Source organism: Oncorhynchus mykiss, chromosome 23, assembly GCF_013265735.2.
Source record: "Oncorhynchus mykiss isolate Arlee chromosome 23, USDA_OmykA_1.1, whole genome shotgun sequence".
NCBI classification, from domain to species: domain Eukaryota; kingdom Metazoa; phylum Chordata; class Actinopteri; order Salmoniformes; family Salmonidae; genus Oncorhynchus; species Oncorhynchus mykiss.
In genome coordinates, this window is record NC_048587.1 from 17,745,513 (window position 1) to 17,769,251 (window position 23,739).

General features: G+C 41.1%; 1 protein-coding gene across 8 annotated transcripts in view; it reads right to left on the minus strand.

Annotated features, from left to right (window-relative positions):
• Positions 1-23,739, minus strand: part of LOC110502361 (serine/threonine-protein phosphatase 2A 56 kDa regulatory subunit delta isoform) — a 56,181-nt gene that overhangs the window by 20,178 nt on the left and 12,264 nt on the right. For all 8 annotated transcript variants that reach the window (XM_036959655.1, XM_021580321.2, XM_021580324.2 and 5 more), the window contains one exon: positions 13,122-13,299. In XM_036959655.1, the coding sequence (XP_036815550.1) occupies positions 13,122-13,299 (178 nt within the window). The remainder of the gene's footprint in view (positions 1-13,121; positions 13,300-23,739) is intronic.

The following is a 23,739-nucleotide window of genomic DNA, read 5'->3' on the forward strand; positions in this document are numbered from 1 at the left end:
GTCTTGTTGGAAGACAAATCTCCGTCCCAGTCTCAGGTCTTTTGCAGACTCCATCAGGTTTTCTTCCAGAATGGTCCTGTATTTGGCTCCATCCATCTTCCCATCAATTTTAACCATCTTCCCTGTCCCTGCTGAAGAAAAGCAGGCCCAAACCATGATGCTGCCACCACCATGTTTGACAGTGGGGATGGTGTGTTCAGCTGTGTTGCTTTTACGCCAAACATAACGTTTTGCATTGTTGCCAAAAAGTTCAATTTTGGTTTCATCTGACCAGAGCACCTTCTTCCACATGTTTGGTGTGTCTCCCAGGTGGCTTGTGGCAAACTTTAAACAACACTTTTTATGGATATCTTTAAGAAATGGCTTTCTTCTTGCCACTCTTCCATAAAGGCCAGATTTGTGCAATATACGACTGATTGTTGTCCTATGGACAGAGTCTCCCACCTCAGCTGTAGATCTCTGCAGTTCATCCAGAGTGATCATGGGCCTCTTGGCTGCATCTCTGATCAGTCTTCTCCTTGTATGAGCTGAAAGTTTAGAGGGACGGCCAGGTCTTGGTATATTTGCAGTGGTCTGATACTCCTTCCATTTCAATATTATCGCTTGCACAGTGCTCCTTGGGATGTTTAAAGATTGGGAAATCTTTTTGTATCCAAATCCGGCTTTAAACTTCTTCACAACAGTATCTCGGACCTGCCTGGTGTGTTCCTTGTTCTTCATGATGCTCTCTGCGCTTTTAACGGACCTCTGAGACTATCACAGTGCAGGTGCATTTATACGGAGACTTGATTACACACAGGTGGATTGTATTTATCATCATTAGTCATTTAGGTCAACATTGGATCATTCAGAGATCCTCACTGAACTTCTGGAGAGAGTTTGCTGCACTGAAAGTAAAGGGGCTGAATAATTTTGCACGCCCAATTTTTCAGTTTTTGATTTGTTGAAAAAGATTGAAATATCCAATAAATGTCATTCCACTTCATGATTGTGTCCCACTTGTTGTTGATTCTTCACAAAAAAATACAGTTTTATATCTTTATGTTTGAAGCCTGAAATGTGGCAAAAGGTCGCAAAGTTCAAGGGAGCCGAATACTTTCGCAAGGCACTGTATATGGGCTGAGATCTCAGGTGCTCTGAGAGATCAGGAGTATGGATCAGTTATTGTATCATAAGTAATCCTAGTTCACTCCCTATTCTTTCACAGAATTCTCTCAAACGCATAATGCACTCCAAGTGGCTAGCTAAAACAACGAATAGGACCTATCATTTATTCTCTGCATCCATTTGCGTCCAAGCTTCAAATCCTCTGTGATCTTTGAAATACAACTGCAGACTTTAACATGCATGCCATGGGAAGCTGCGATCTACTCTTCCCTTAAACATATAATTAAAACATTCAATTATAATCCGTCCTATCCTATAGCAGCACTTCAACACTTGGCAGCACACAGTTCATCCAATAGGGTTAATCCCACTTCCCAGAATATTCAAATTTGAACATTCCCAGAAAAACCAAGCTGCTGCCGAGGGTCGACGGGTCACATACCAGAGACATTCAACAATGTGCTGATCACGAGCCGAGGGGAATAGAGAGAGGGAGAGTCTATAGGGACATGTGTAACACAGCCTCAGGCACTAGACAGACACACACAGCAGCACAGAGCCACTGGACAAAAATCACTGTCTGTTGGGAAAAATAGTCCTAATGCAAAACCCATGGCGGAAATCGCCCTGGCGAGGAACAGCAAACAAACACGGACCTTTCTCTGTGCGATTACTGTCACAACACTGCAGTGTAAAGCCGATGTTTGGGATTAATAAAGAAAACCAATAGTGCTTATGAAGGGCTAAAGCAACACATAACGCTACAGCAATAAAGTCTCTACTGTACATGCATTATCACCATTTCTTTGACTACAGCTATTAGTGAATTCATCACCAGCCCGAGGCCGATGTTGACTGCAGTGTGTATGGAACAGGGAAATGTCTGCAGTCACATCCAAATAACAAATCTTAGACTGAGAAACAAGCATCTACTACAGGGTTAAAACATAATAATAAAAAAATAACAATGCATTTATTAAAAAAAAATGTTTTACCTCATTTTTATTTCTCAGTTTAACTGTTGCGGGGTAGAATACACAAGGTGCAATTTCAAAATGTGGTTTTGCAGTCACTGATAGCAGACAGGCTAATGGAGTGACTAACATTTGGGTTGAGGCCAGGTGATTGTGGAGGCCAGGTGATTGTGGAGTCCAGGTGATTGTGGAGGCCAGGTGATTGTGGAGGCCAGGTCATCTGAATGAGTAGGTGTGTCCAAACGTTTTACTGGTACTGTGTGTCCTAGTCTACCTTTCAGGTAATAGATTCAATGCAGTATTAGCCTTATATTTAGCTAAGTAATGATGGGTTATGCATAATAAGCTTCTAACTTATAGCCTCTGTCTCTTGAGCAATATGCAAGCACCTGTGCTCCGCTGACCTCTCCTTAAAAAAACGCTCCTTAGCTCTTGGAGTCCCATGCAGGAAATATCTTGCTAGACATAATTTTGTTTTGAATTTCTTAAACCAATAGACTATTCAAAGAGGAACGCAAGCTCTTTATTGCTGAATGTTAAATACAGCAGCCAATAGAACTCAGGTAGTTTGAAAGAAGAGCGAACGCACGATGTCGGTAGGCTATAGCAGTTATTTATTCAGACCCATAACCAATCAATCTTCGTGAAGAGCAGTGAAAGCTTTCTGCATCTAATTCTAGTCCAACATTATTCAAGGATGTCATTAGAATGATGAAGATAAGGACAACTAAAAATATTTCATTTAACTGTAGAAAGCAAAGGAAGGAAAGAACCAACAATAAAGAAATAGAGGAGGTAGGCAAATAACATTAGGGGAACTATTATGAAAGGTATATATATGCATCAGCCTACTAAATTATACAAATATGCGCTATTATATTTAAAAATGTTAATCTAATTCACTTGCCTATACTTGTAACTTAGTAGGATGAATGTGCTGCACCAGAATTGCATGTTCTCTTCTGCTTTATCACAGTTTGAACGATGTGCATAATCCCAGGCCATAATATCACATTTTATTTGTCAAATGTGCAAAATGCAACAACCTTAGAGCGAAATGCTTACTTTATATTAAAGAGCAGCAGTAAAATAACAAGAGAGAGGATATTAAAGAGCAGCAGTAAAATAACAAGAGAGAGGATATTAAAGAGCAGCAGTAAAATAACAAGAGAGAGGATATTAAAGAGCAGCAGTAAAATAACAAGAGAGAGGATATTAAAGAGCAGCAGTAAAATAGCAATAGAGAGGATATTAAAGAGCAGCAGTAAAATAACAAGAGAGGATATTAAAGAGCAGCAGTAAAATAACAAGAGAGGATATTAAAGAGCAGCAGTAAAATAACAAGAGAGGATATTAAAGAGCAGCAGTAAAATAACAAGAGAGAGGATATTAAAGAGCAGCAGTAAAATAGCAATAGAGAGGATATTAAAGAGCAGCAGTAAAATAACAAGAGAGGATATTAAAAAGCAGCAGTAAAATAACAAGAGAGAGGATATTAAAGAGCAGCAGTAAAATAACAAGAGAGAGGATATTAAAGAGCAGCAGTAAAATAACAAGAGAGAGGATATTAAAGAGCAGCAGTAAAATAACAATAGAGAGGATATTAAAGAGCAGCAGTAAAATAACAAGAGAGAGGATATTAAAGAGCAGCAGTAAAATAACAAGAGAGAGGATATACACATGGGGTACCGGTACAAGTCAATGTGCAGGTACACCGATTAGTCAAGGTAATTGAGGTAATATGTACATGTAGGTAGAGTTATTAAAAATGACCTTACATAGATAAAAATAAAAATAACTAGAGAGTAGCAGCAGCGTAAAAGGGGGGGCAATTCAAATAGTCTGGGTAGCCATTTGATTAGATGTTCAGGGGTCTTATGGCTTGGGGGTAGAAGCGGTTTAGAAGCCTCTTGGACCTAGACTTGATGCTCCGGTACCGCTTGCCGTGTGGTAGCAGAGAGAACAGTCTATGGTTTTGATGGCTGGAGTCTTTGACCATTTTTAGGGCCTTCCTTTGACACCGCCTGGTATAGAGGTCCTGGATGGCAGGAAGCTTGGCCCCAGGGATGTACTGGGCCGCCCTCTGTAGTGCCTTGTGGTTGGATTGGCCGACCTGTTGCCATACCAGGCAGGGATGCAACCAGTCAGGATGCTCTCGATGGTGCAGCTGTTGAACCTTTTGAGGATCTGAGGACCCACGCCAAATCTTTTCAGTCTGCTGCGGGGGAATAGGTTTTTTCGTGTCCTCTTCACAGCTGTCTTTGTGTGCTTGGACCATGTTAGTTTGTTAGTGATGTGGACACCAAGGAACTTGAAGCTCTCAACCTGTTCCACTACAACCCCATCGATGAGAATGGGGGCGTGCTCAGACCTCCTTTTCCTGTAGTCCACAATCATCTCCTTAGTCTTGATCACATTGAGGGAGAGGTTGATGTCCTGGCACTACAGTGCAAGGTCTCTGACCTCCTCCCTATAGGCTATCTTGTTGTCAACGGCTAACTTAATAATGGTGTTGGAGTCATGGCTGGCCATGCAGTCATGGCTGGCCATGCAGTCAAGAGTAAACAAGGAGTACAGGAGGGGATTGAGCACGCACCGGAGGGGCCCCTGTGTTGGGATCAGCGTAGCGCATGTGTTGTTACCTACCCTTACCACCTGGGGGCGGCCCATCAGGAAGTCCAGGATCCAGTTACAGAGGGAGGTGTTTAGGCCCAGGATCCTTCGCTTAGTGATACGCTTTGAGGGCACTATGGTGTTGAACACTAAGCTGTAGTCAATGAATAGCATTCTCACATAGGTGTTCCTTTTGTCCAGATGTGAAAGGGCAGTGTGGAGTGCAATAGAGATTGCTTCATCTGTGGATCTGTTGGGGCGGTATGGAAATTGGAGTGGGTCTAGGGTTTTTAGGATAATGGTGTTGATGTGAGCCATGACCAACCTTTCAAAGCACTTAATGGCTACAGATGTGAGTGCTATGGGTTGGTAGTCATTTAGGCAGGTTATACCGTAGTGTTCTTGGACAGAGGGACTATGGTGGTCTGCTTGAAACATGTTGGTACTACAGACTCTGACAGGGAGAGGGTGAAAATGTCAGTGAAGACACTTGCCAGTTGGTCAGCGCATGCTCGGAGTACACATCCTGGTAATCCGTCTGGCCCTGCGGCTTTGTGAATGTTAACCTGTTTCAAGGTCTTACTCACAAGGGGCTCCCGATTGGCGCAGTGGTGTAAGGCAGTGCCACTAGAGATTCTGGGTTCGTTCCAGGCTCTGTCACAGCCGGCCGCGACCGGGAGACCCATTGGGCGGCGAACAATTGGCTCAGAGTCGTCTGGGATAGGGGAGGGTTTGCCCGGCAGGGATATCCTTGTCCCATTGCGCACAAGCGACTCCTGTGGCGGGCCGGGTGCAGTGCACGGTGCGTCCTCCGACCCATTGGTGCGGATGGCTTCCGGGTTAAGTGGGCATTGTGTCAAGAAACAGTGAGGCTTGGTTGGTGTTTGGGGGGGACGCACGACCTTGTTGCAGCGATGAGGCAAGACTAACTACCAATTGGTGCAGTACACGGTGCTTCCTCCAACACATTGGTGCAGCTGGCTTCCGGGTCAAGTGGGCATTGTGTCAAGAAACAGTGTGGCTTGTTTGGGGTTTCGGAGGACGCACAACCTTGTTGTAGCGATGAGGCAAGGGGGGGGGGGATAAAAATATATAAAATCACAAAAAAAAAAAAAAGGTCTTACTCACATTGGCTACGGAGAGCATGATCAAACAGTCGTCCGGAACAGCTGATGCTCTTGTGCATGTTTCAGTGTTACTTGCCTCGAAGTGAGCATAGAAGTAATTTAACTCGTCTGGTAGGTTCATGTCACTGGGGAGCTCGCGATTGTGCTTCCGTTTTGCATTATGTAGTAGTTTGCAAGCTTTGCCACATCCGACTAGCGTGGTTCGTCGGAGGGCATAGCAGGATTTCTTATAAGCTTCTGGGTTAGTCCCGCTCCTTGAAAGCGGCAGCTCTACCCTTCTACCCCTCCATTTTAGCTTTTAGCTCAGTGTGGATGTTGCCTGATAAAGGGTTCTTAAATACTAAGTGGAATGTTCCATTGTGGACTAAAATGGAGGGTTGTCTTCTTCATGGCTTTTGGTTGGGGTTTGTACGTACAGTCACTGTGGGGACGACGTCATCAATGCACTTATTGATGAAGCCAGTGACTGATGTGGTGTACTCCTCAATGCCATCGGAAGAATCCCGGAACATATTCCAGTCTGTGCTAGCAAAACAGTGCTGCAGCTTACCATCTGCTTCATCTGACCACTTTTTTATTGACCAAGTGGCTGGTGCTTCCTGCTTAAATGTTTAGCTTGTACGCAAGAATCAGGAGGATAGAATTGTGGTCAGATTTGTCAAATGGAGGGCGAGGGAGAGCTTTGTACACATCTCTGTGTGTGGAGTAAATGTGGTCTAGAGTTTTTTTCCCTCTGGTTTCACATTTAACATGCTTGTAGAAATTAGGTTAAAAAAAATGTACATTTCCCTGCATTAAAGTCCCTGTCCACTAGGAGCGCTGCCTCTGGATGAGCGTTTTCCTGTTCGATTATGGCCGTATACAGCTCATTGAGAGCGGTCTTAGTGCCAGCATCGGTTTGTGGTGATAAATAGACAGCTACGAAGAATATAGACAAAAACTATTTTGGTAGATATGATAAGCTGTAGACTACATTGAAATACTCTACCTCAGGCAAGCAAAACCTTAGATATCGTGCACCAGCTGTTGTTTACAAATATACATAGACTGCCATGTACTGTACAATACAGTAATACAGTTCACACTCAAAAAGTTTAGCCTCTGGAGCTAGTTTCATTTATTTACACAAGAGAGCATAGGCTATAGCTAGCTACATCGATGGGCTTTTATGTCTTTCTGCCGTGCCTAATGTGCAGTAGCCTATATCATTCTGTATATGCATTGGATAATGGCACAATCATTTGGGCTTTTTGGGTTCATTAAATGTGATTATTGTAGAGCTCATAAAATGTATTTAATATATGGCTAATCAGGCTTAGGTAGCATCAATGTTAATTACGCATAATTAGTTCAATAAAGTTCACCTGTGTGCAATCGAAGCGTCACATGATCTCAGGATTATACACCTGTTCTGAAAGGCCCCAGAGTCTGCAACACCAAGGTGCACCACCAAGCAAGCAGCACCATAAAGACCAAGGAGCTCTCCAAACAGGTCAGGGACAAAGTTGTGGAGAAGAACAGATCAGGGTTGGGTTATAAAAAAATATATCAGAAACTTTGAACATCCCACAGAGCACCATTAAATCCATTATTAAAAATGGAAAGAATATGGAACCACAACAAACCTGCCAAGAGAGGGCTGCCCACTAAAACTCACAGAGCAGGCAAGGAGGGCATTAATCAGAGAGGCAACAAAGAGACCAAAGATAACCCTGAAGGAGCTGCAAAAATCCACAGCGGAGATTGGACTATCCATAGGACCACTTTAAGCCGTACACTCCACAGAGCTGGTCTTTATGGAAGAGTGGCCAGAAAAAAAAGGTATTGCTTTAAAACAAAATAAGCAAACCCATTTGGTGTTCGCTAAAAGGCATGTGGGAGACTCCCGAAAACATATGGAAGAAGGTACTCTGGTTAGATTAAACTTTTTGGCAATCAAGGAAAACACTATGTCTGGCGCGAGCTCAATACCTCTCATCACCCGAGGACACCATCCCCACAGAGAAGCAATGGTGGTGGCAGGATCATGCTGTGGGTATGTTTTTCATTGGCAGGCAAAGTGGTCAGAATGGAAGGATGACACTAAATTCAGGGACATTTTTTGAGGGAAACCTGTTTCCGTCTTCAAGAGATTTGAGACAGGGACGGACGTTCACCTGCCAGCAGGAAAATGACCCTAAGCATACTGCTAAAGCAACACTCGAGTGGTTTAAGGGGAAACATGTAAATGTCTTGGAATGGCCTAGTCAAATCCCAGACCTCAATCCGATTGAGAATCTGTAGTATGACTTAAAGGTTACTGTACACCAGCGGAACCCATCCAACTTGAAGGAGCTGGAGCAGTTTTGCCTTGAAGAATGGGCAACAATCCCAGTGGCTAGATGTGCCAAGCTTTTTGAGACATACCCCAAGAGACTTGCAGCTATAATTTCTGCAAAAAGGTGGCTCTACAAAGTATTGACTTTCAGGGGGTGAATAGTTATGCGCGCTCAAGTTTCCAGTTTTTTTGTCTTATTTATTTTTTGTTTCACCCCAAAAAATATTTAGCATCTTCAAAGTGGTATGTTTTTTAAATCAAATGATACAAACCCCCAAAAATCTATTTTAATTCCAGGTTGTAAGGCAACAAAATAGGAAAAATGCCAAGGGGGGGGGGGGTGAATACTTTCGCAAGCCACTGTATATGCTTTATAATGCGAGAAACACCGACTTACCCGGGAGAAAAGTGATTTATTCTCAAGATGGAACATTTGTAAAATACCGGGAAAATATTAAACCCTAGTCTGCATGGTGTGTTATGGCGAGGTTTCACTGTCCGACTTAGTGCAGGCACTGCTGATCCAATTGTAGAGCTGTGACGATACCTGTATTGCAATATTTTTTCGATGGCAAAAAATGAAAACATGAAGCAGACAACTTTTTGATCTTTTAAAACCCTGCTGTATGTAAAAAAAAAAAGTGTGTTCCATATCTTGGGAAATAAATAAATGTGACTATGAATGGCAGCATAATGATGTTTGTTTTCAACATTAGGGCTGTCTTTCTAAAGAAGCAAAATCTCCTTTGTGTTTTGTTTCCTTGCCACGGTACTAACGAGTATCGCGATACTGGCATCGTCCCGGTCCTATGCAATTAATGCCTGCAATGTGTCATGTGGTACCTCTGCTGTACCTCTGTCTGGCCAGACAAGGGGAGACTCTCAATGAGAAGAGAGCCCAGAGCCACAACAGGAGGGAGAGCGAAAGAGACTAAGCAACAAAACACAAGAATGAGAGTGACAGAGAAGAAAATGGATGTGGTCATTGAGAACCTGGGTTTTAGAGTAGGTTATGTGCTAGTGCAACAGTATAACTTTAGACCGTCCCCTCGCCCATACCCGGGCGCAAACCAGGGACCCTCTGCACACATCAACAACTGACACCCAGGAAGTATCGTTACCCATTTCTCCACAAAAGCCGCGGCCCTTGCAGAGGCAGCGGAACTACTACTTCAAGGTCTCAGAGCAAGTGACGTCACCGATTGAAACGCTATTTAGCGCGAACACCGCTAACTAGCTAGCCATTTCACATCCGTTACACTAGCACCTTGGACTTTGCCTGTACTAAGTAACCACGATTAACATAAAGGCAATAAGGCAGCTATCTTCATTTAATCAATACCATACCTTATGATATGAGTTGAAAAGGCATTTGAGTCTCGAATCCCATTGTTTTCCAATAATAACCAACTTCTTACACAATAACCTAACATTTCATGAACATTCTGGTGAAAATAGGCTGACGTACAGTGCCTTCAGAAAGTATTCATACACCTTGACTTATTCCACATTTGGTTGTGTTACAGCCAGAATTCAAAACAGATAGAACGTTTTATTTTTTATTGATTATTATTTATTTTTTAAATCTCACCCATCTACAGTGCCTTGCGAAAGTATTCGGCCCCCTTGAACTTTGCGACCTTTTGCCACCTTTCAGGCTTCAAACATAAAGATATAAAACTGTATTTTTTTGTGAAGAATCAACAACAAGTGGGACACAATCATGAAGTGGAACGACATTTATTGGATATTTCAAACTTTTTTAACAAATCAAAAACTGAAAAATTGGGCGTGCAAAATTATTCAGCCCCCTTAAGTTAATACTTTGTAGCGCCACCTTTTGCTGCGATTACAGCTTTAAGTCGCTTGGGGTATGTCTCTATCAGTTTTGCACATCGAGAGACTGACATTTTTTCCCATTCCTCCTTGCAAAACAGCTCGAGCTCAGTGAGGTTGGATGGAGAGCATTTGTGATTGGATTGAGGTCTGGACTTTGACTTGGCCATTCTAACACCTGGATATGTTTATTTTTGAACCATTCCATTGTAGATTTTGCTTTATGTTTTGGATCATTGTCTTGTTGGAAGACAAATCTCCGTCCCAGTCTCAGGTCTTTTGCAGACTCCATCAGGTTTTCTTCCAGAATGGTCCTGTATTTGGCTCCATCCATCTTCCCATCAATTTTAACCATCTTCCCTGTCCCTGCTGAAGAAAATCAGGCCCAAACCATGATGCTGCCACTACCATGTTTGACAGTGGGGATGGTGTGTTCAGCTGTGTTGCTTTTACGCCAAACATAACGTCTTGCATTGTTGCCAAAAAGTTCAATTTTGGTTTCATCTGACCAGAGCACCTTCTTCCACATGTTTGGTGTGTCTCCCAGGTGGCTTGTGGCAAACTTTAAACAACACTTTTTATGGATATCTTTAAGAAATGGCTTTATTCTTGCCACTCTTCCATAAAGGCCAGATTTGTGCAATATACGACTGATTGTTGTCCTATGGACAGAGTCTCCCAGCTCAGCTGTAGATCTCTGCAGTTCATCCAGAGTGATCATGGGCCTCTTGGCTGCATCTCTGATCAGTCTTCTCCTTGTATGAGCTGAAAGTTTAGAGGGACGGCCAGGTCTTGGTATATTTGCAGTGGTCTGATACTCCTTCCATTTCAATATTATCGCTTGCACAGTGCTCCTTGGGATGTTTAAAGCTTGGGAAATATTTTTGTATCCAAATCCAGCTTTAAACTTCTTCACAACAGTATCTTGGACCTGCCTGGTGTGTTCCTTGTTCTTCGTGATGCTCTCTGCCCTTTTAACGGACCTCTGAGACTATCACAGTGCAGGTGCATTTATACGGAGACTTGATTACACACAGGTGGATTGTATTTATCATCCTTAGTCATTTAGGTCAACATTGGATCATTCCGAGATCCTCACTGAACTTCTGGAGAGAGTTTGCTGCACTGAAAGTAAAGGGGCTGAATAATTTTGCACGCCCAATATTTCAGTTTTTGATTTTGAAATATCCAATAAATGTCATTCCACTTCATGATTGTGTCCCACTTGTTGTTGATTCTTCACAAAAAAATACAGTTTTATATCTTTATGTTTGAAGCCTGAAAGGTGGCAAAAGGTCGCAAAGTTCAAGGGGGCCGAATACTTTCGCAAGGCACTGTACACACAATACCCCATAATGACAAGTGAAAACATGTATTTAGAAATATTTGTGAATTTATTGAAAATGAAAATACAGAAATCTCTCATTTACATGAGTCTTTATACCCGAGTCAATACATGTTAGAATTACCTTCGGCAGCGATTACAGCTGGGAGTCTGTGTAAGTCTCTAAGAGCTCTCCACACCTGGATTGTACATTATTTGCACATTCTTTCTAAGATTCTTCAAACTCTAGAAAGTTGGTTGTTGATCATTGCAATACAGCCATAGATTTTGCCATAGATTTTCAACCAGATTTCAGTCAAATCTGTAACTAGGCCACTCAGAAACATTCAATGTTATCGTGGTAAGCAACTCCAGTGTATATTTGGCCTACTGAAAGGTGAATTTGTCTCTCAGCGTCTGTTGGAAAGCAGACAGAGCCATGTTTTCCTCTAGTGCTTAGCTTTAATAAAAAATAAAAAATATCCTAAAAACACCCTAGTCCTTGCCAATGACAAGCATACCCATAACATGATGCAGCCACCACCATGCTTGAAAATATGTAGAGTGGTATTCAGTGAGGTTGTATTTGCCACAACATTATGCTTTGTATTCAGGACATAAAATTCATTTTTTTGCAGTTTTACTTTAGTGCCTTATTGGAAACAGGATGCACGTTTTAGAATGTATTTTTATTCTGTACAGGCTTCCTTCTTCTCCCTCTGTTACTTAGGTTAGTATTGTTGAGTAACTACAATGTTGATCCATCCTTAGTTTTCTCCTATCACAGTCAATAAACTCTGTAAAAGTTTTAAAGTAACCATTGGCCTCAAGTTGAAATCCCTGAGCGGTTTCCTTCCTCTCCAGCAAGTTAGGAAGGACGCCTGTATCTTTGCAGTGACTTGGTGCATTGACACACCACCCAAAGTGTAATTAATAACTTCACCATGCTCAAAGGGAAATCCAATGTCTGCTTTTTTGTTTAATTTAACCCATTTACCAATATGTACCCTTTGATAGGCATTGGATAACCTCCCTGGTCTTTGTGGTTGTATCTGCTCGACTGAGAAACCTTACAGATAATTGTATGTGTGGGGTATTATTTTACTCCTTAACTTATTTAGACTTGCCATAGGAAAGGGGTTGAATACTTATTGACTCAAGACATTTCAGCTTTACATTTTTTATTAATTTGTAAAAAACAAATATTCTCAAAACACATTTACATTATGGGGTATTGTGTGTAGGACAGTGACCAAAAAAGCTCAATTTAATCCATTTGAAATTCAGTCTGTAACAACAAAATGTGGCCAAAGTTAAGGGATGTGAATACTTTCTGAGGCACTATCCGTGTGATTAATTCGAGGGAAGACATACAGTCCTGCCTTTTGAAGTACTGGTATGAAAGGGCCTACATCCATGTACATCATCATACTCCATGACTGATGCAAGTGGTAGGGATCTGACCAAAATATGCAGATAAAAGCTATTGCCAGTAAGTATTCACAGAGATGCTAAACGATCAACATTGCTTATGTGTACCTCCCTGATCATCAAAGCCACCACAGGTGGAACAATAAGTTCTGGCTGGAGTGAGGGGATAGGATGTAGGATATGTGGGTGTCTATGAATAGGACACAGTGATTGTGTCCCCAAGCTTGCACTTCTACACTTCCCATCATGAATTTAAAAATGGTGGAAACCTCCTCCAGCCAATGTTTAGACCAAGCCAATGCTTTTAAATCTGAAAAGGGAACAGCACAATTGAGGAGAAAGGTGGAGAATCAGGATGCAGCTAGAGAAGCTGGTGGGTTAGTTGGTGATACCTTTGAGGGCAGGAAGTTTCTGCAGCTCACGGTTCTTGGCGAGGTTGAATCGTGATGAACTCTGGCGACGCTCCTTCTTGACGATCTGGGGACCGCTAGAGTACTTGATCTTGTTGAGCTGAGTGGGTGGAGGGGTGCTATTGCTGGGACGCTTGCTGGCAGTCTGCTGCTGCGCCGCCTGTGGACAAGAGACAGAAAAATCACAATGAGCTCGTTGAAGTATGTTGAGGCTTGGAAAAGTTTAAACCACTGAACATGAAATGAAATATGGAGGTTTATGCCAACTAAATACGTAATATTGTCCTCCTGAAACCGAGTAAACATCACTGCCATTTCTTGGGAGTGACATTTACTATCAAAGTAGCTCAATCTAGTAGATTCTTTTTTAAATACCTTCAATCTGGTATAGTGGTTCTCACTAGCTGCTTGCCCATATTACAGTCACCATGCAGAGAACAGTAAATGACTCCACAGAGACTCATTGGCTTGGTCTAATGATGCCATTATCCTGGAGTTCTAAAGCGTGCACACAGAGAGACGACTCGAACATGTGACTAGTCATGCTGTTGAGAATGAGAGAGTGATGAACTAGTGTCAAATAAGACTCATGTAGTATAGTAGTATACAAATACTACAATTCCATGTCCAAAAGGTGTAACTTTTCTCTACAGCTGTCCTCTAGGACATTATTGATTAGAAGGAATACAGTAGTACAGTCAATGATGTCCAGATTTAATTCAATCAAATTTGAAATGCTTTTTTTATGTCCATGATTCCATGAATAGAAGTTCATCACAAACCTCAAGGGCACAGGAGAAACTCCCCTGACATAACTGCAGTCCTCCTCGAGGATTGTATTGAATTTACAAAAATCTTAAATTTGACCAGTATTGTCACAACAAAAGAATCCTGCAGCGACAGAACGTTTAATCCAGACTTTTCCAACATTGAAATTATGCTTTATCTGTGGTTAAGCTATTAGCTGGCCAAAATTAGGTTTCATAAAAAGTACAATACTGCGTCTTAGTGCAGGTTCAGTGAATTTATGTAATTCCTGCGGTGCAAGAAAATTCTCAGCGACAACAGAGTGATCAAATTAAGATCCTACAACTGTACATGTGTGGAATCACAGGCCATTTTCCCCTCTATAATGCCCAGGTCATAAAATGTTATTTTTGGTCCACCAGCCACTGTGGCAGGTAGATAAAAAAAAATTGACCAGCCACTCAGATTTATTCCCCTGGTAAAATTTCACAAACAAATCACACAAGAAAGCAATAAATGTATTACTAGTAGAAGTAATGTGGTATATTGTTTAACCCTTGCGTGGTGTTCAGGTCTGTGGGAGCCATTTTCAATATTTACTAAAAGAAAAATGATACAATTAATTATTTTTTTTCAACCTGAGACTCATTAGCCTTGGCTCATTTTCTGTGAAGAACATGTAAAAGAACACATTTCATTAGGTGCTCTCTGTGCACCCCCTACACATTTATATTACATACAGTGGGGCAAAAAAGTATTTAGTCAGCCACCAATTGTGCAAGTTCTCCCACTTAAAAAGATGAGAGAGGCCTGTAATTTTCATCATAGGTACACTACAACTATATTTCACCCCAGGCAGGCAGTGTTGCAGCGCAAAGTGGAATAGGCTATATAGGATTCGTAGTTTTGACTTTGTGCGATTAATTTACCAGCTATGAAGGGAAGTGGCAAAATACTTTGAAAACAGCAACTGCTGCATTTATTTTACTATAAAATGTATTCATACTTGACTTTTTTTTTTTTATTAACAAATGCAAGTGAAATGCTCACGCTGTGGATCCCTGACCACCCGCCAACGTGGCTGGTAAAAATAGACATCTTACCCAAAAATATACCCGCATTTGGCTGGTAACAGGTGTTACTTTTAACCCTAATTTTAACACAATCTTGGGATTTTAGGCCCTGATAATGCGTCTTAAAAATTCTAGTTCTATGCTAACCTAAAATTAAACAAAAAGGTTTGCTGTGTGCCTTCACTATGACTTCCTCCTCCCTGGGCCTGCTGTTTCAACATAGGTTATTGGTGCTGTCTGTTTCCCTGCCTGTCTCGTGCTTTTCTTGCACTCTTTACCCTTTAGTAGTAGTGTGTGAAACTACACAATGCCTAGCGGGAACCTGCACAATAGGGACACAAATAAAGGAGGGACACAAATAAATAGCTTTGCATGTGTGGCTCTTTACCACAATCAATCAGTATGGCAAAATAATCTCTGCTCACAGGGCCTTATAAATAATTTTTGCAGAGAGAGAAGCTAGTGTGGAAGGAGTTTTCCAAACATGAGGATCATGTCTCTGTCAATTCAGAGTCTGACAGTGAGTTGGAAGAAGAGAATGAGATTAACCCTCAGCCAGCCCCAGGACCAGCCAAGCAGCAACCAGCTTATCAGCAGCCTAGAGGAGAAATATGGATGCCCAAAACATTGTGAAATTGAAATGGTCTTCTTGCCCAAGAAATGAGCCACCCCGCATGGCTGCCAATGTGATAAGGATGCAACCAGAGCTGACGCGGGTGGTGGTTACTCATGTGCAGGACATAGTCTTCATTTGAACTGTTTATCCCATGCACCATCCAGAAAATCATTCTGGGCTGCACTAATTTGGATGCAAGGCATGTTTTTGGAGAGAGATGGACCAAACTAATTTACATGCATTCTTTGGGGTTCTTATCCTTGCTGGTGTTTTCAGGTCCTTGCTGGGAATCCACAGAATACCTGTGGGATGCAGAAACTGGCAGAGAACTTTCTGTGCAACAATGTTTCTGGAAAACTTCCACTATATTTCCAGGATTATCCTCTTTGATAACTGAGACACCAGACCAACTTGGCGGCAGCGAGACAAGCTAGCTGCTATCAGGTCAGTGTGGGACCAGTGGGTGGACCACCTTCTCCTGTTTTACAACCTTGGGTCCAACGTTACTGTTGATGAACAGCTTATGCTATTTAGGGGCTGCTGCCCCTTCAGGCAGTACATACCGTCTAAACCCGCAAAATATGGGATCAAGATCTGCAGTAAACCTTTCAGTACTATTTTACAACATCTGTTGTACATGGATGGTACAAGCAACAGCATCGTCTTAACCCACGTAGAAAAGTAGCCCATCAACATCAAAAGTCAACGTACATAAAAACAAAGTAGTAGTAGTAAGGTCTTGATCAGGATCATGACACAGGGACACTGTGGCCATAACATCACATGCAATAACTTTTTTTTTTTTTTTTTAAATTTTTTACTTTGCGCAAGCTGGAAGAGGAGCTTCTCAAGAGGAAGCTGATGATGGAAGAAACATAACGAAAAAACAAGCCAGAGCTGTTGAATACACGGAACAGGCCTATCAATTCCTCTTAAGTTTCTGTTCACGGCCGAACACGTCCCTAGTGTCCTACGTGCCAAAGAAAGGCAAAAATGTGGTACTCATAAGTACGCTGTATAGAGATGGGAGAATCTGTAGCCAGGAACATCAAAAACCAGATATCATAATGGATTACAATGCCACAAAAGGAGGGGTGGACAATTTAGACAAGCTGGTGACTGGCTACAGCTACAAAAGAAGAACCTTACTCTGGCCACTTGTTATATTCTTCAACATCTCGGTGTACAATGTGTTTGTCATCTGGATGGCGTTGAACCCAGATTGGGACAGAGGGAAGCTCCGGAGGAGACGGCTTTCTCGAGGAGCTGGGCAAGGCTTTGGTAAGACATCAAATACAGAGAAGGTAACATATCCCAAGGACCTCAGTTTCTGCAGCCATTGTGAGGAGGATTCAGGAGGATGCTGGTGTCCCATCTTCCTGACCCACAGAACCAACAACTCCAATTTAGGAAGTGATGTTGTTACATGTGTCTGACTCTCCTACCTTGGCCTGCTGTAACTATGCATGTGAGTGAGTAGGATATTAGTAAAATTCCTGAACAAAACGTTTTCATCGTTCCTAGATTGAGCCGCTAGCAGCAGGAAGAAGCGCTGCGATGTGTGTGGACCCAAGGACAGGAAGACACAGTACAAATGCATCAAGTGCAAGAAATACATTTGCAACACACCCACAGTAAAAAAATAATAAAAAAAAAAATTGTGTAGAATGGCCTTAATGTGTGTTTAATGGGGCTCATTTACCATTTCCATAAAATACTGTATGTAAAATGTGTTATTCTAATGTTCAGTTCAAAGCAATAAACATCAATAGAGATGAAAACCTTGTATAATTTATATTTGTTCAAGATGAACATGATTTATTCCACCCATGTCTTAATTATAATTGATTTGTTTAGAAAAATCAGAGCTTTTATTGATAAATGTGATCTAGCAGAGATAAACGCAAATATTAACCATGTATGCTGTCTATATTGCTTGTAATTGATATGTCAACATTAAGTATTTTAGGGGAAATTGTATTGGCTGTATTGTTTTAAAAAAACTAAATAATGTTGTGGGTCCATCACATGGGGTGGCCCTGATTCGTTTAACCTAAACGTCACAGACGAGACAAAAAACATTAACCTGCCCCTTTAAAGGCCGGGAGGTAACCATGGTAGCGCGATGGAGTCATGTGTGTGCCTGCGCTATTGAGTCTGACTAGAAGAAGCATTGTCTTCTCTTCCCTATCAGTTGAAACTCAAACATAGAAAACCAACCTAGTTTGTGAACAAAACAATGCCAAGAAACACAAGGACAAAGTCACACTTCAGTAGACTTTTGTTTCAAGTAAATTAGACAATTTCTTATGCCTGTGGAGAGGGCAGTGCTACTAAAAATGAATATTTCACTCTCACCCCCAAGCAGGCAGTGTTGCAGCGCGAAGTGGAATAGGCTATATAGGATTCGTAGTTTTGACTTTGTGCGATTAATTTACCAGCTATAAAGGGAAGTGGCAAAATACTTTGAAAACAGCAACTGCTGCATTTATTTTACTAAAAAATGTATTCATACTTGACTTTTTTTTTAAAATTAACAAATGCAAGTGAAATGCTCACGCTGTGGATCCCTGACCACCCGCCAACGTGGCTGGTAAAAATAGACATCTTACCCAAAAATATACCCCCATTTGGCTGGTAACAGGTGTTACTTTTAACCCTAATTTTAACAGAATCTTGGGATTTTAGGCCCTGATAATGCGTCTTAAAAATTGTAGTTCTATGCTAACCTAAAATTCTCTATTCGCATATCATTCTTAGACAATCTTGCCATTGGATATGCAGGTGCTCTTGTAAAGGGCCCCATTCAGGAGTAACATCAGCAGCTCCTTTGTAATATTAAAACAGGTATGTGGAGTAGAGGTCAACCGATTAAATCGGAATGGCCGATTAATTAGGGACGATTTCAAGTTTTCATAACATTCGGAAATCGGTATTTTTGGACACCGATTTGGCAGATACATTTTTTTAAATATTATTATTATTTATTTATTTTACACCTTTATTTAATCTTTAGAACTAGGCAAGTCAGTTAAGAACACATTGTTATTTTCAATGACGGCCTAGGAAAGGTGGGTTAACTGCCTCGTACAGGGGCAGAACGACAGATTTTTACCTTGTCAGCTCGGGGGATTCACTCTTGCAACCTTACAGTTAACTAGTCCAAAGCTCTAACCACCTGATTACATTACACTCCACGAGGAGTCTGCCTGTTACGCGAATGCAGTAAACCAAGGTAAGTAGCTAGCTAGCATTAAACGTATCTTATAAAAAACAATCTATCAATCATAATCACTAGTTAACTACACATGGTTGATGATATTACTAGTTTATCTAGCGTGTCCTGCATTGCATATAATCATTGTGGTGTGTATCGTTGCTCCAATGTGTACCTAACCATAAACATCAATGCCTTTCTTAAAATCAATATACAGAAGTATATATTTTTAAACCTGCATATTTAGCTAAAAGAAATCCAGGTTAGCAGGCAATATTAACCAGGTGAAATTGTGTCACTTCTCTTGCGTTCATTGCACGCAGTCAGTGTATATGCAACAGTTTTGGCACCCTAATTTGCCAGAATTATGACATAACATTGAAGGTTGTGCAATGTAAAAGGAATATTTAGACTTATGGATGCCTCCCGTTAGATAAAATTGTAACGGTTCCGTATTTCACTGAAAGAATAAACGTCTTGTTTTCGAGATGATAGTTTCCGGATTCGACCATATTAATGACCTAAGGCTCGTATTTCTGTGTGTTATTATGTTAGACTTAGTTATATGATTTGATAGAGCAGTCTGACTGAGCGGTGGTAGGCAGCAGCAGGCTCGTAAGCATTCATTCAAACAGCACTTTCGTGCGTTTTGCCAGCAGCTCTTTGTTGTGCTTCAAGCATTGCACTGTTTATGACTTCAAGCCTATCAACTTCCGAGATTAGGCTGGTGTAACCGATGTGAAATGACTAGCTAGTTAGCGGGGTGTGCGCTAATAGCGTTTCAAACATCACTCGCTCTGAGACTTGGAGTGGTAATTCCCCTTGCTCTGCATGGGTAATACTGCTTCGAGGGTGGCTGTTGTCGATGTGTTCCTGGTTTGAGCCCAGGTAGGAGCGAGGAGAGGGACAGAAGCTATACTGTTACACTGGCAATACTAAAGTGCCTACAAGAACATCCAATAGTCAAAGGTTCATGAAATACAAATGATATAGAGAGAAATAGTCCTATAATTCCTATAATAACTACAACCTAAAAACGTCTTAACTGGGAATATTGAAGACTCATGTTAAAAAGGAACTTTCATATGTTCTGAGCAAGGAACTTAAACGTTAGCTTTTTTACATGGCACATATTGCACTTTTACTTTCTTCTCCAACACTTGGTTTTTGCATTATTTAAACCAAATTGAACATGTTTCATTATCTACTTGAGGCTAAATTGATTTTATTGATGTATTATATTAAGTTAAAATAAGTGTTCATTCAGTATTGTTGTAATTGTCATTATTACAAATAAATATATATATATATATATTCTTAAATCGGCATCAGCTTTTTTTTTTGTCCTCCAATAATCGGCGTTGAAAAATCATTAAATCGGTCGACCTCTAATGTGGAGGTTAAACTGTAAGTCTCTTGGCTTTACAAACCACTTGCAAGGCCCCTGTTCTCATAAAGGCCAGTTCTCCATCCCTTACATCCTTGCTAAGCCTGCCCAGTGGTCGTGCCATGAGCGTTAAAAGCGGTCTCAATAGTTGAGTCAAATGACACTCCATTCGATAGGTCTGGGTAAAAAATTATAATAAAAAAAAAGACTTAATGCACTATAAAAAGGTGCAGGTAACATTATTCAAGCAACTGCAGTACTCTCATTGAAGTACAGTAAAGGGATCTGTACTATTGAGTAGCTTCTGAAACGGCTTCCCCCTTCTTACGAGACCATGGGAACGGATCAATCCAGAAGTGAATAACAACAACCATCAAAGGGGAGTTCTTCATACTCAAGACAGTGTAAAATACCTATCCAACTGAGCAACCCATGTTATATTGGCCTGCCAACATCAAGTATGGTAATTGAGCTGGATTTATACATTTTAAATTACAACTGTGCATGGTTTCATTTAGGCCTACATCTATTGATTTATCTCTATCATGACCAGACAGACATGTAGACAAATTCTAAACAGCAAATTCAAAAATAATGGTATCTGGGTCTGTCTTCCAATACTCCAACATGGCATCCTTTTCCTCAGCTCCTTACTCACATTACCTTTTGACAGGTGGAGATACTGAATACGTTTTCACTATGGCATGCGCCTACCAAGATCAACGATGCAGACAGAAAGGAAATGGAAAAAGGTTGCCTTCTAAACAATTGTCCCAGCCTTCATCATTGCATACTGTATATGTTAGAGAGTGCAAAGTCTGCATGTAGTGCATTCACACATCTGGGCATGTTTTTGAAAACCTGGGTAGTGATTGTTGTATGTTATGGACCATTCCCATCAGAGACAGGTTGGCGCTTGCCCAAGGCATGACATAGATGGCCTGAATAGGCGGGTTTGCATGACTGAGCCGATCTCAAAATAGACCCAATCAATAGCCTTTCATCCCACGCAAAGTCAAGCCCTAAGCGCCCTGAGTTTCCTGTCATCAATACCGTTCTCTGGACTGTGGGATGTTTTGAAAGCGCAAACACTATCATTTGTTAAGGTACACATGCTTATACGAGAGGTTAACAAACCACAGCAACTAATGGGAGTGTATCCAGTGTCTAGCCAATGTTAATGAGGTGTAAAGTTCCAGGACATGGCGATACAATACTTGTTTATAGTATACAGCTGTGTTTTTCAACCCTTTTCCTGCGGACCCAAGTTAGTGCTCGTTTAGAAGAAAAATATGTGAGCACAAACACGATTCAACTTATCAACTAACTACAAAGCCCTGGATTTGTTGAATCAGGAAATTGAATAGTTCAATCAGGTGTGGGTCATCCTATGATTGCAATCACTTTCTGACTGCACCCTTTTTGATTTGAACAAAACCTTTCATACATGTTTTCCCATGGTGGAAGTGGTCAGAAGGTGACTTTTTGGAACTGAATGACAAAACATTCAGGAGATAAGTGATCAAAGTTGACCCATATTGTATACCGCACCCTACCATGAGACACCCATGTCTTAAACCACTGAAAAAGATAAATGGTTGAGTTTGATATCATTTGAAATCTTACAAAACAGGTTTGTCAAACTATTCTATGATTTCTTGAGAATGTTTATTTGAATGTCATTTTTTAAGCTTTAACATCAACTATCTAAACCATCTCAATTGGGTTGAGGTAGGGTGATTGTGGAGGCCAGGTCATCTGATGCAGCACTCCATCACTCTCCTTCTTGGTAACACAGCCTGGAGGTGTGTTTTAGGTCATTGTCCTATTGAAAAACAAATGATACTAAGCCCAAACCAGATGGGCCCAAACCAGATGGGATGGCGTATCGCTGCAGAATGCTGTGGTAGCCATGCTAGTTAAGGGTGCCTTGAATTCTAAATAAATCAGACAGTGTCACCAGCAAAGCACCCCCACACCACCTCCTCCATGCTTCACAGTGAGAACCACACATGCCTTAGATCATCCGTTCACCTACTCTGCATCTCACAAAGACACAGTGGTTGGAACAAAAAAAACTCAAATTTGGACTCATCAGACAAGTTTCCTCCGGTCTAATGTCTATTGCTCGTGTTTCTTGGCCCAAGTAAGTTTCTTCTTCTTATTGGTGTCCTTTAGTAGTGGTTTCTTTGCCGCAATCCAACCGTGAAGGCCTGATTCACACAGTCTCCTCTGAACAGTTGAGGTTGAGATGTGTCTGTTTCTTGAACTCTGTGAAGCACTTATTTGGGCTGCAATCTGAGGCTGGTATCTCTAATTAACTTATCCTCTGCAGAGGTAACTCTGGGTCTTCCTTTCCTGTAGCGGTCCTCATGAGAGCCAGTTTCATCATAGCAGTTCATGGTTTTTGCGACTGCAATTAAAGAAACGTTAAAAGTGGACTGATCTTCATGTCATAAAGTATTGATGGACTATCGTTTCTCTTTGCTTATTTGAGCTGTTCTTGCCATAATATGGACTTGGGTATTTTACCAAATAGGGCTATCTTCTGTATACCACCCATACCTTGTCACAACACAACTGACTGGTTCAAATGCATTAAAAAGGAAATAAATTACACAAATGAACAAGACACACCTGTTAATTGAAATGCATTCCAGGTGACTACCTCATGAAGCTTGTTCAGAGAATGCCAAGAGTGTGCAAAGCTGTCATCAAGGCAAAGGGTGGCTACTTTGAAGAATCTCAAATATAGTTTGATTAGTTTAACACTTTTGGTTACTACATAACTCCATGTGTGTTTTTTGATGTCTTCACTATTATTCTACAATGTAGAAAATTGTTTTAAAAAATTAAGTAAACCCTGGAATAATTAGGTGTCCAAACTTTTGACTGATACTGTATGTTGACTTTCATGTGCCTTAATAACAAACTTGTATGCCATCTGAAAATACAAATCCAAATTGTTAAATTACGAGCCTAGTAGGTTTAGCCACATAAAAATACACAGAGGGGTTGGACATGCTGACAGATTAATTTCAGACTGCCTTGTAACATGCTTCTGTGTATAACATGAGCTGCTCAGTATACAGTGGGGCAAAAAAGTATTTAGTCAGCCACCAATTGTGCAAGTTCTCCCACTTAAAAAGATGAGGCCTGTAATTTTCATCATAGGTACACTTCAACTATGACAGACAAAATGAGGAAAAAAAAATCCAGAAAATCACATTGTATGATTTTTTATGAATTTATTTGCAAATTATGGTGGAAAATAAGTATTTGGTCAATAACAAAAGTTTCTCAATACTTTGTTATATACCCTTTGTTGGCAATGACAGAGGTCAAACGTTTTCTGTAAGTCTTCACAAGGTTTTCACACACTTGCTTGTATTTTGGCCCATTCCTCCATGCAGATCTCCTCTAGAGCAGTGATGTTTTGGGACTGTTGCTGGGCAACACGGACTTTCAACTCCCTCCAAAGATTTTCTATGGGGTTGAGATCTGGAGACTGGCTAGGCCACTCCAGGACCTTGAAATGCTTCTTACGAAGCCACTCCTTC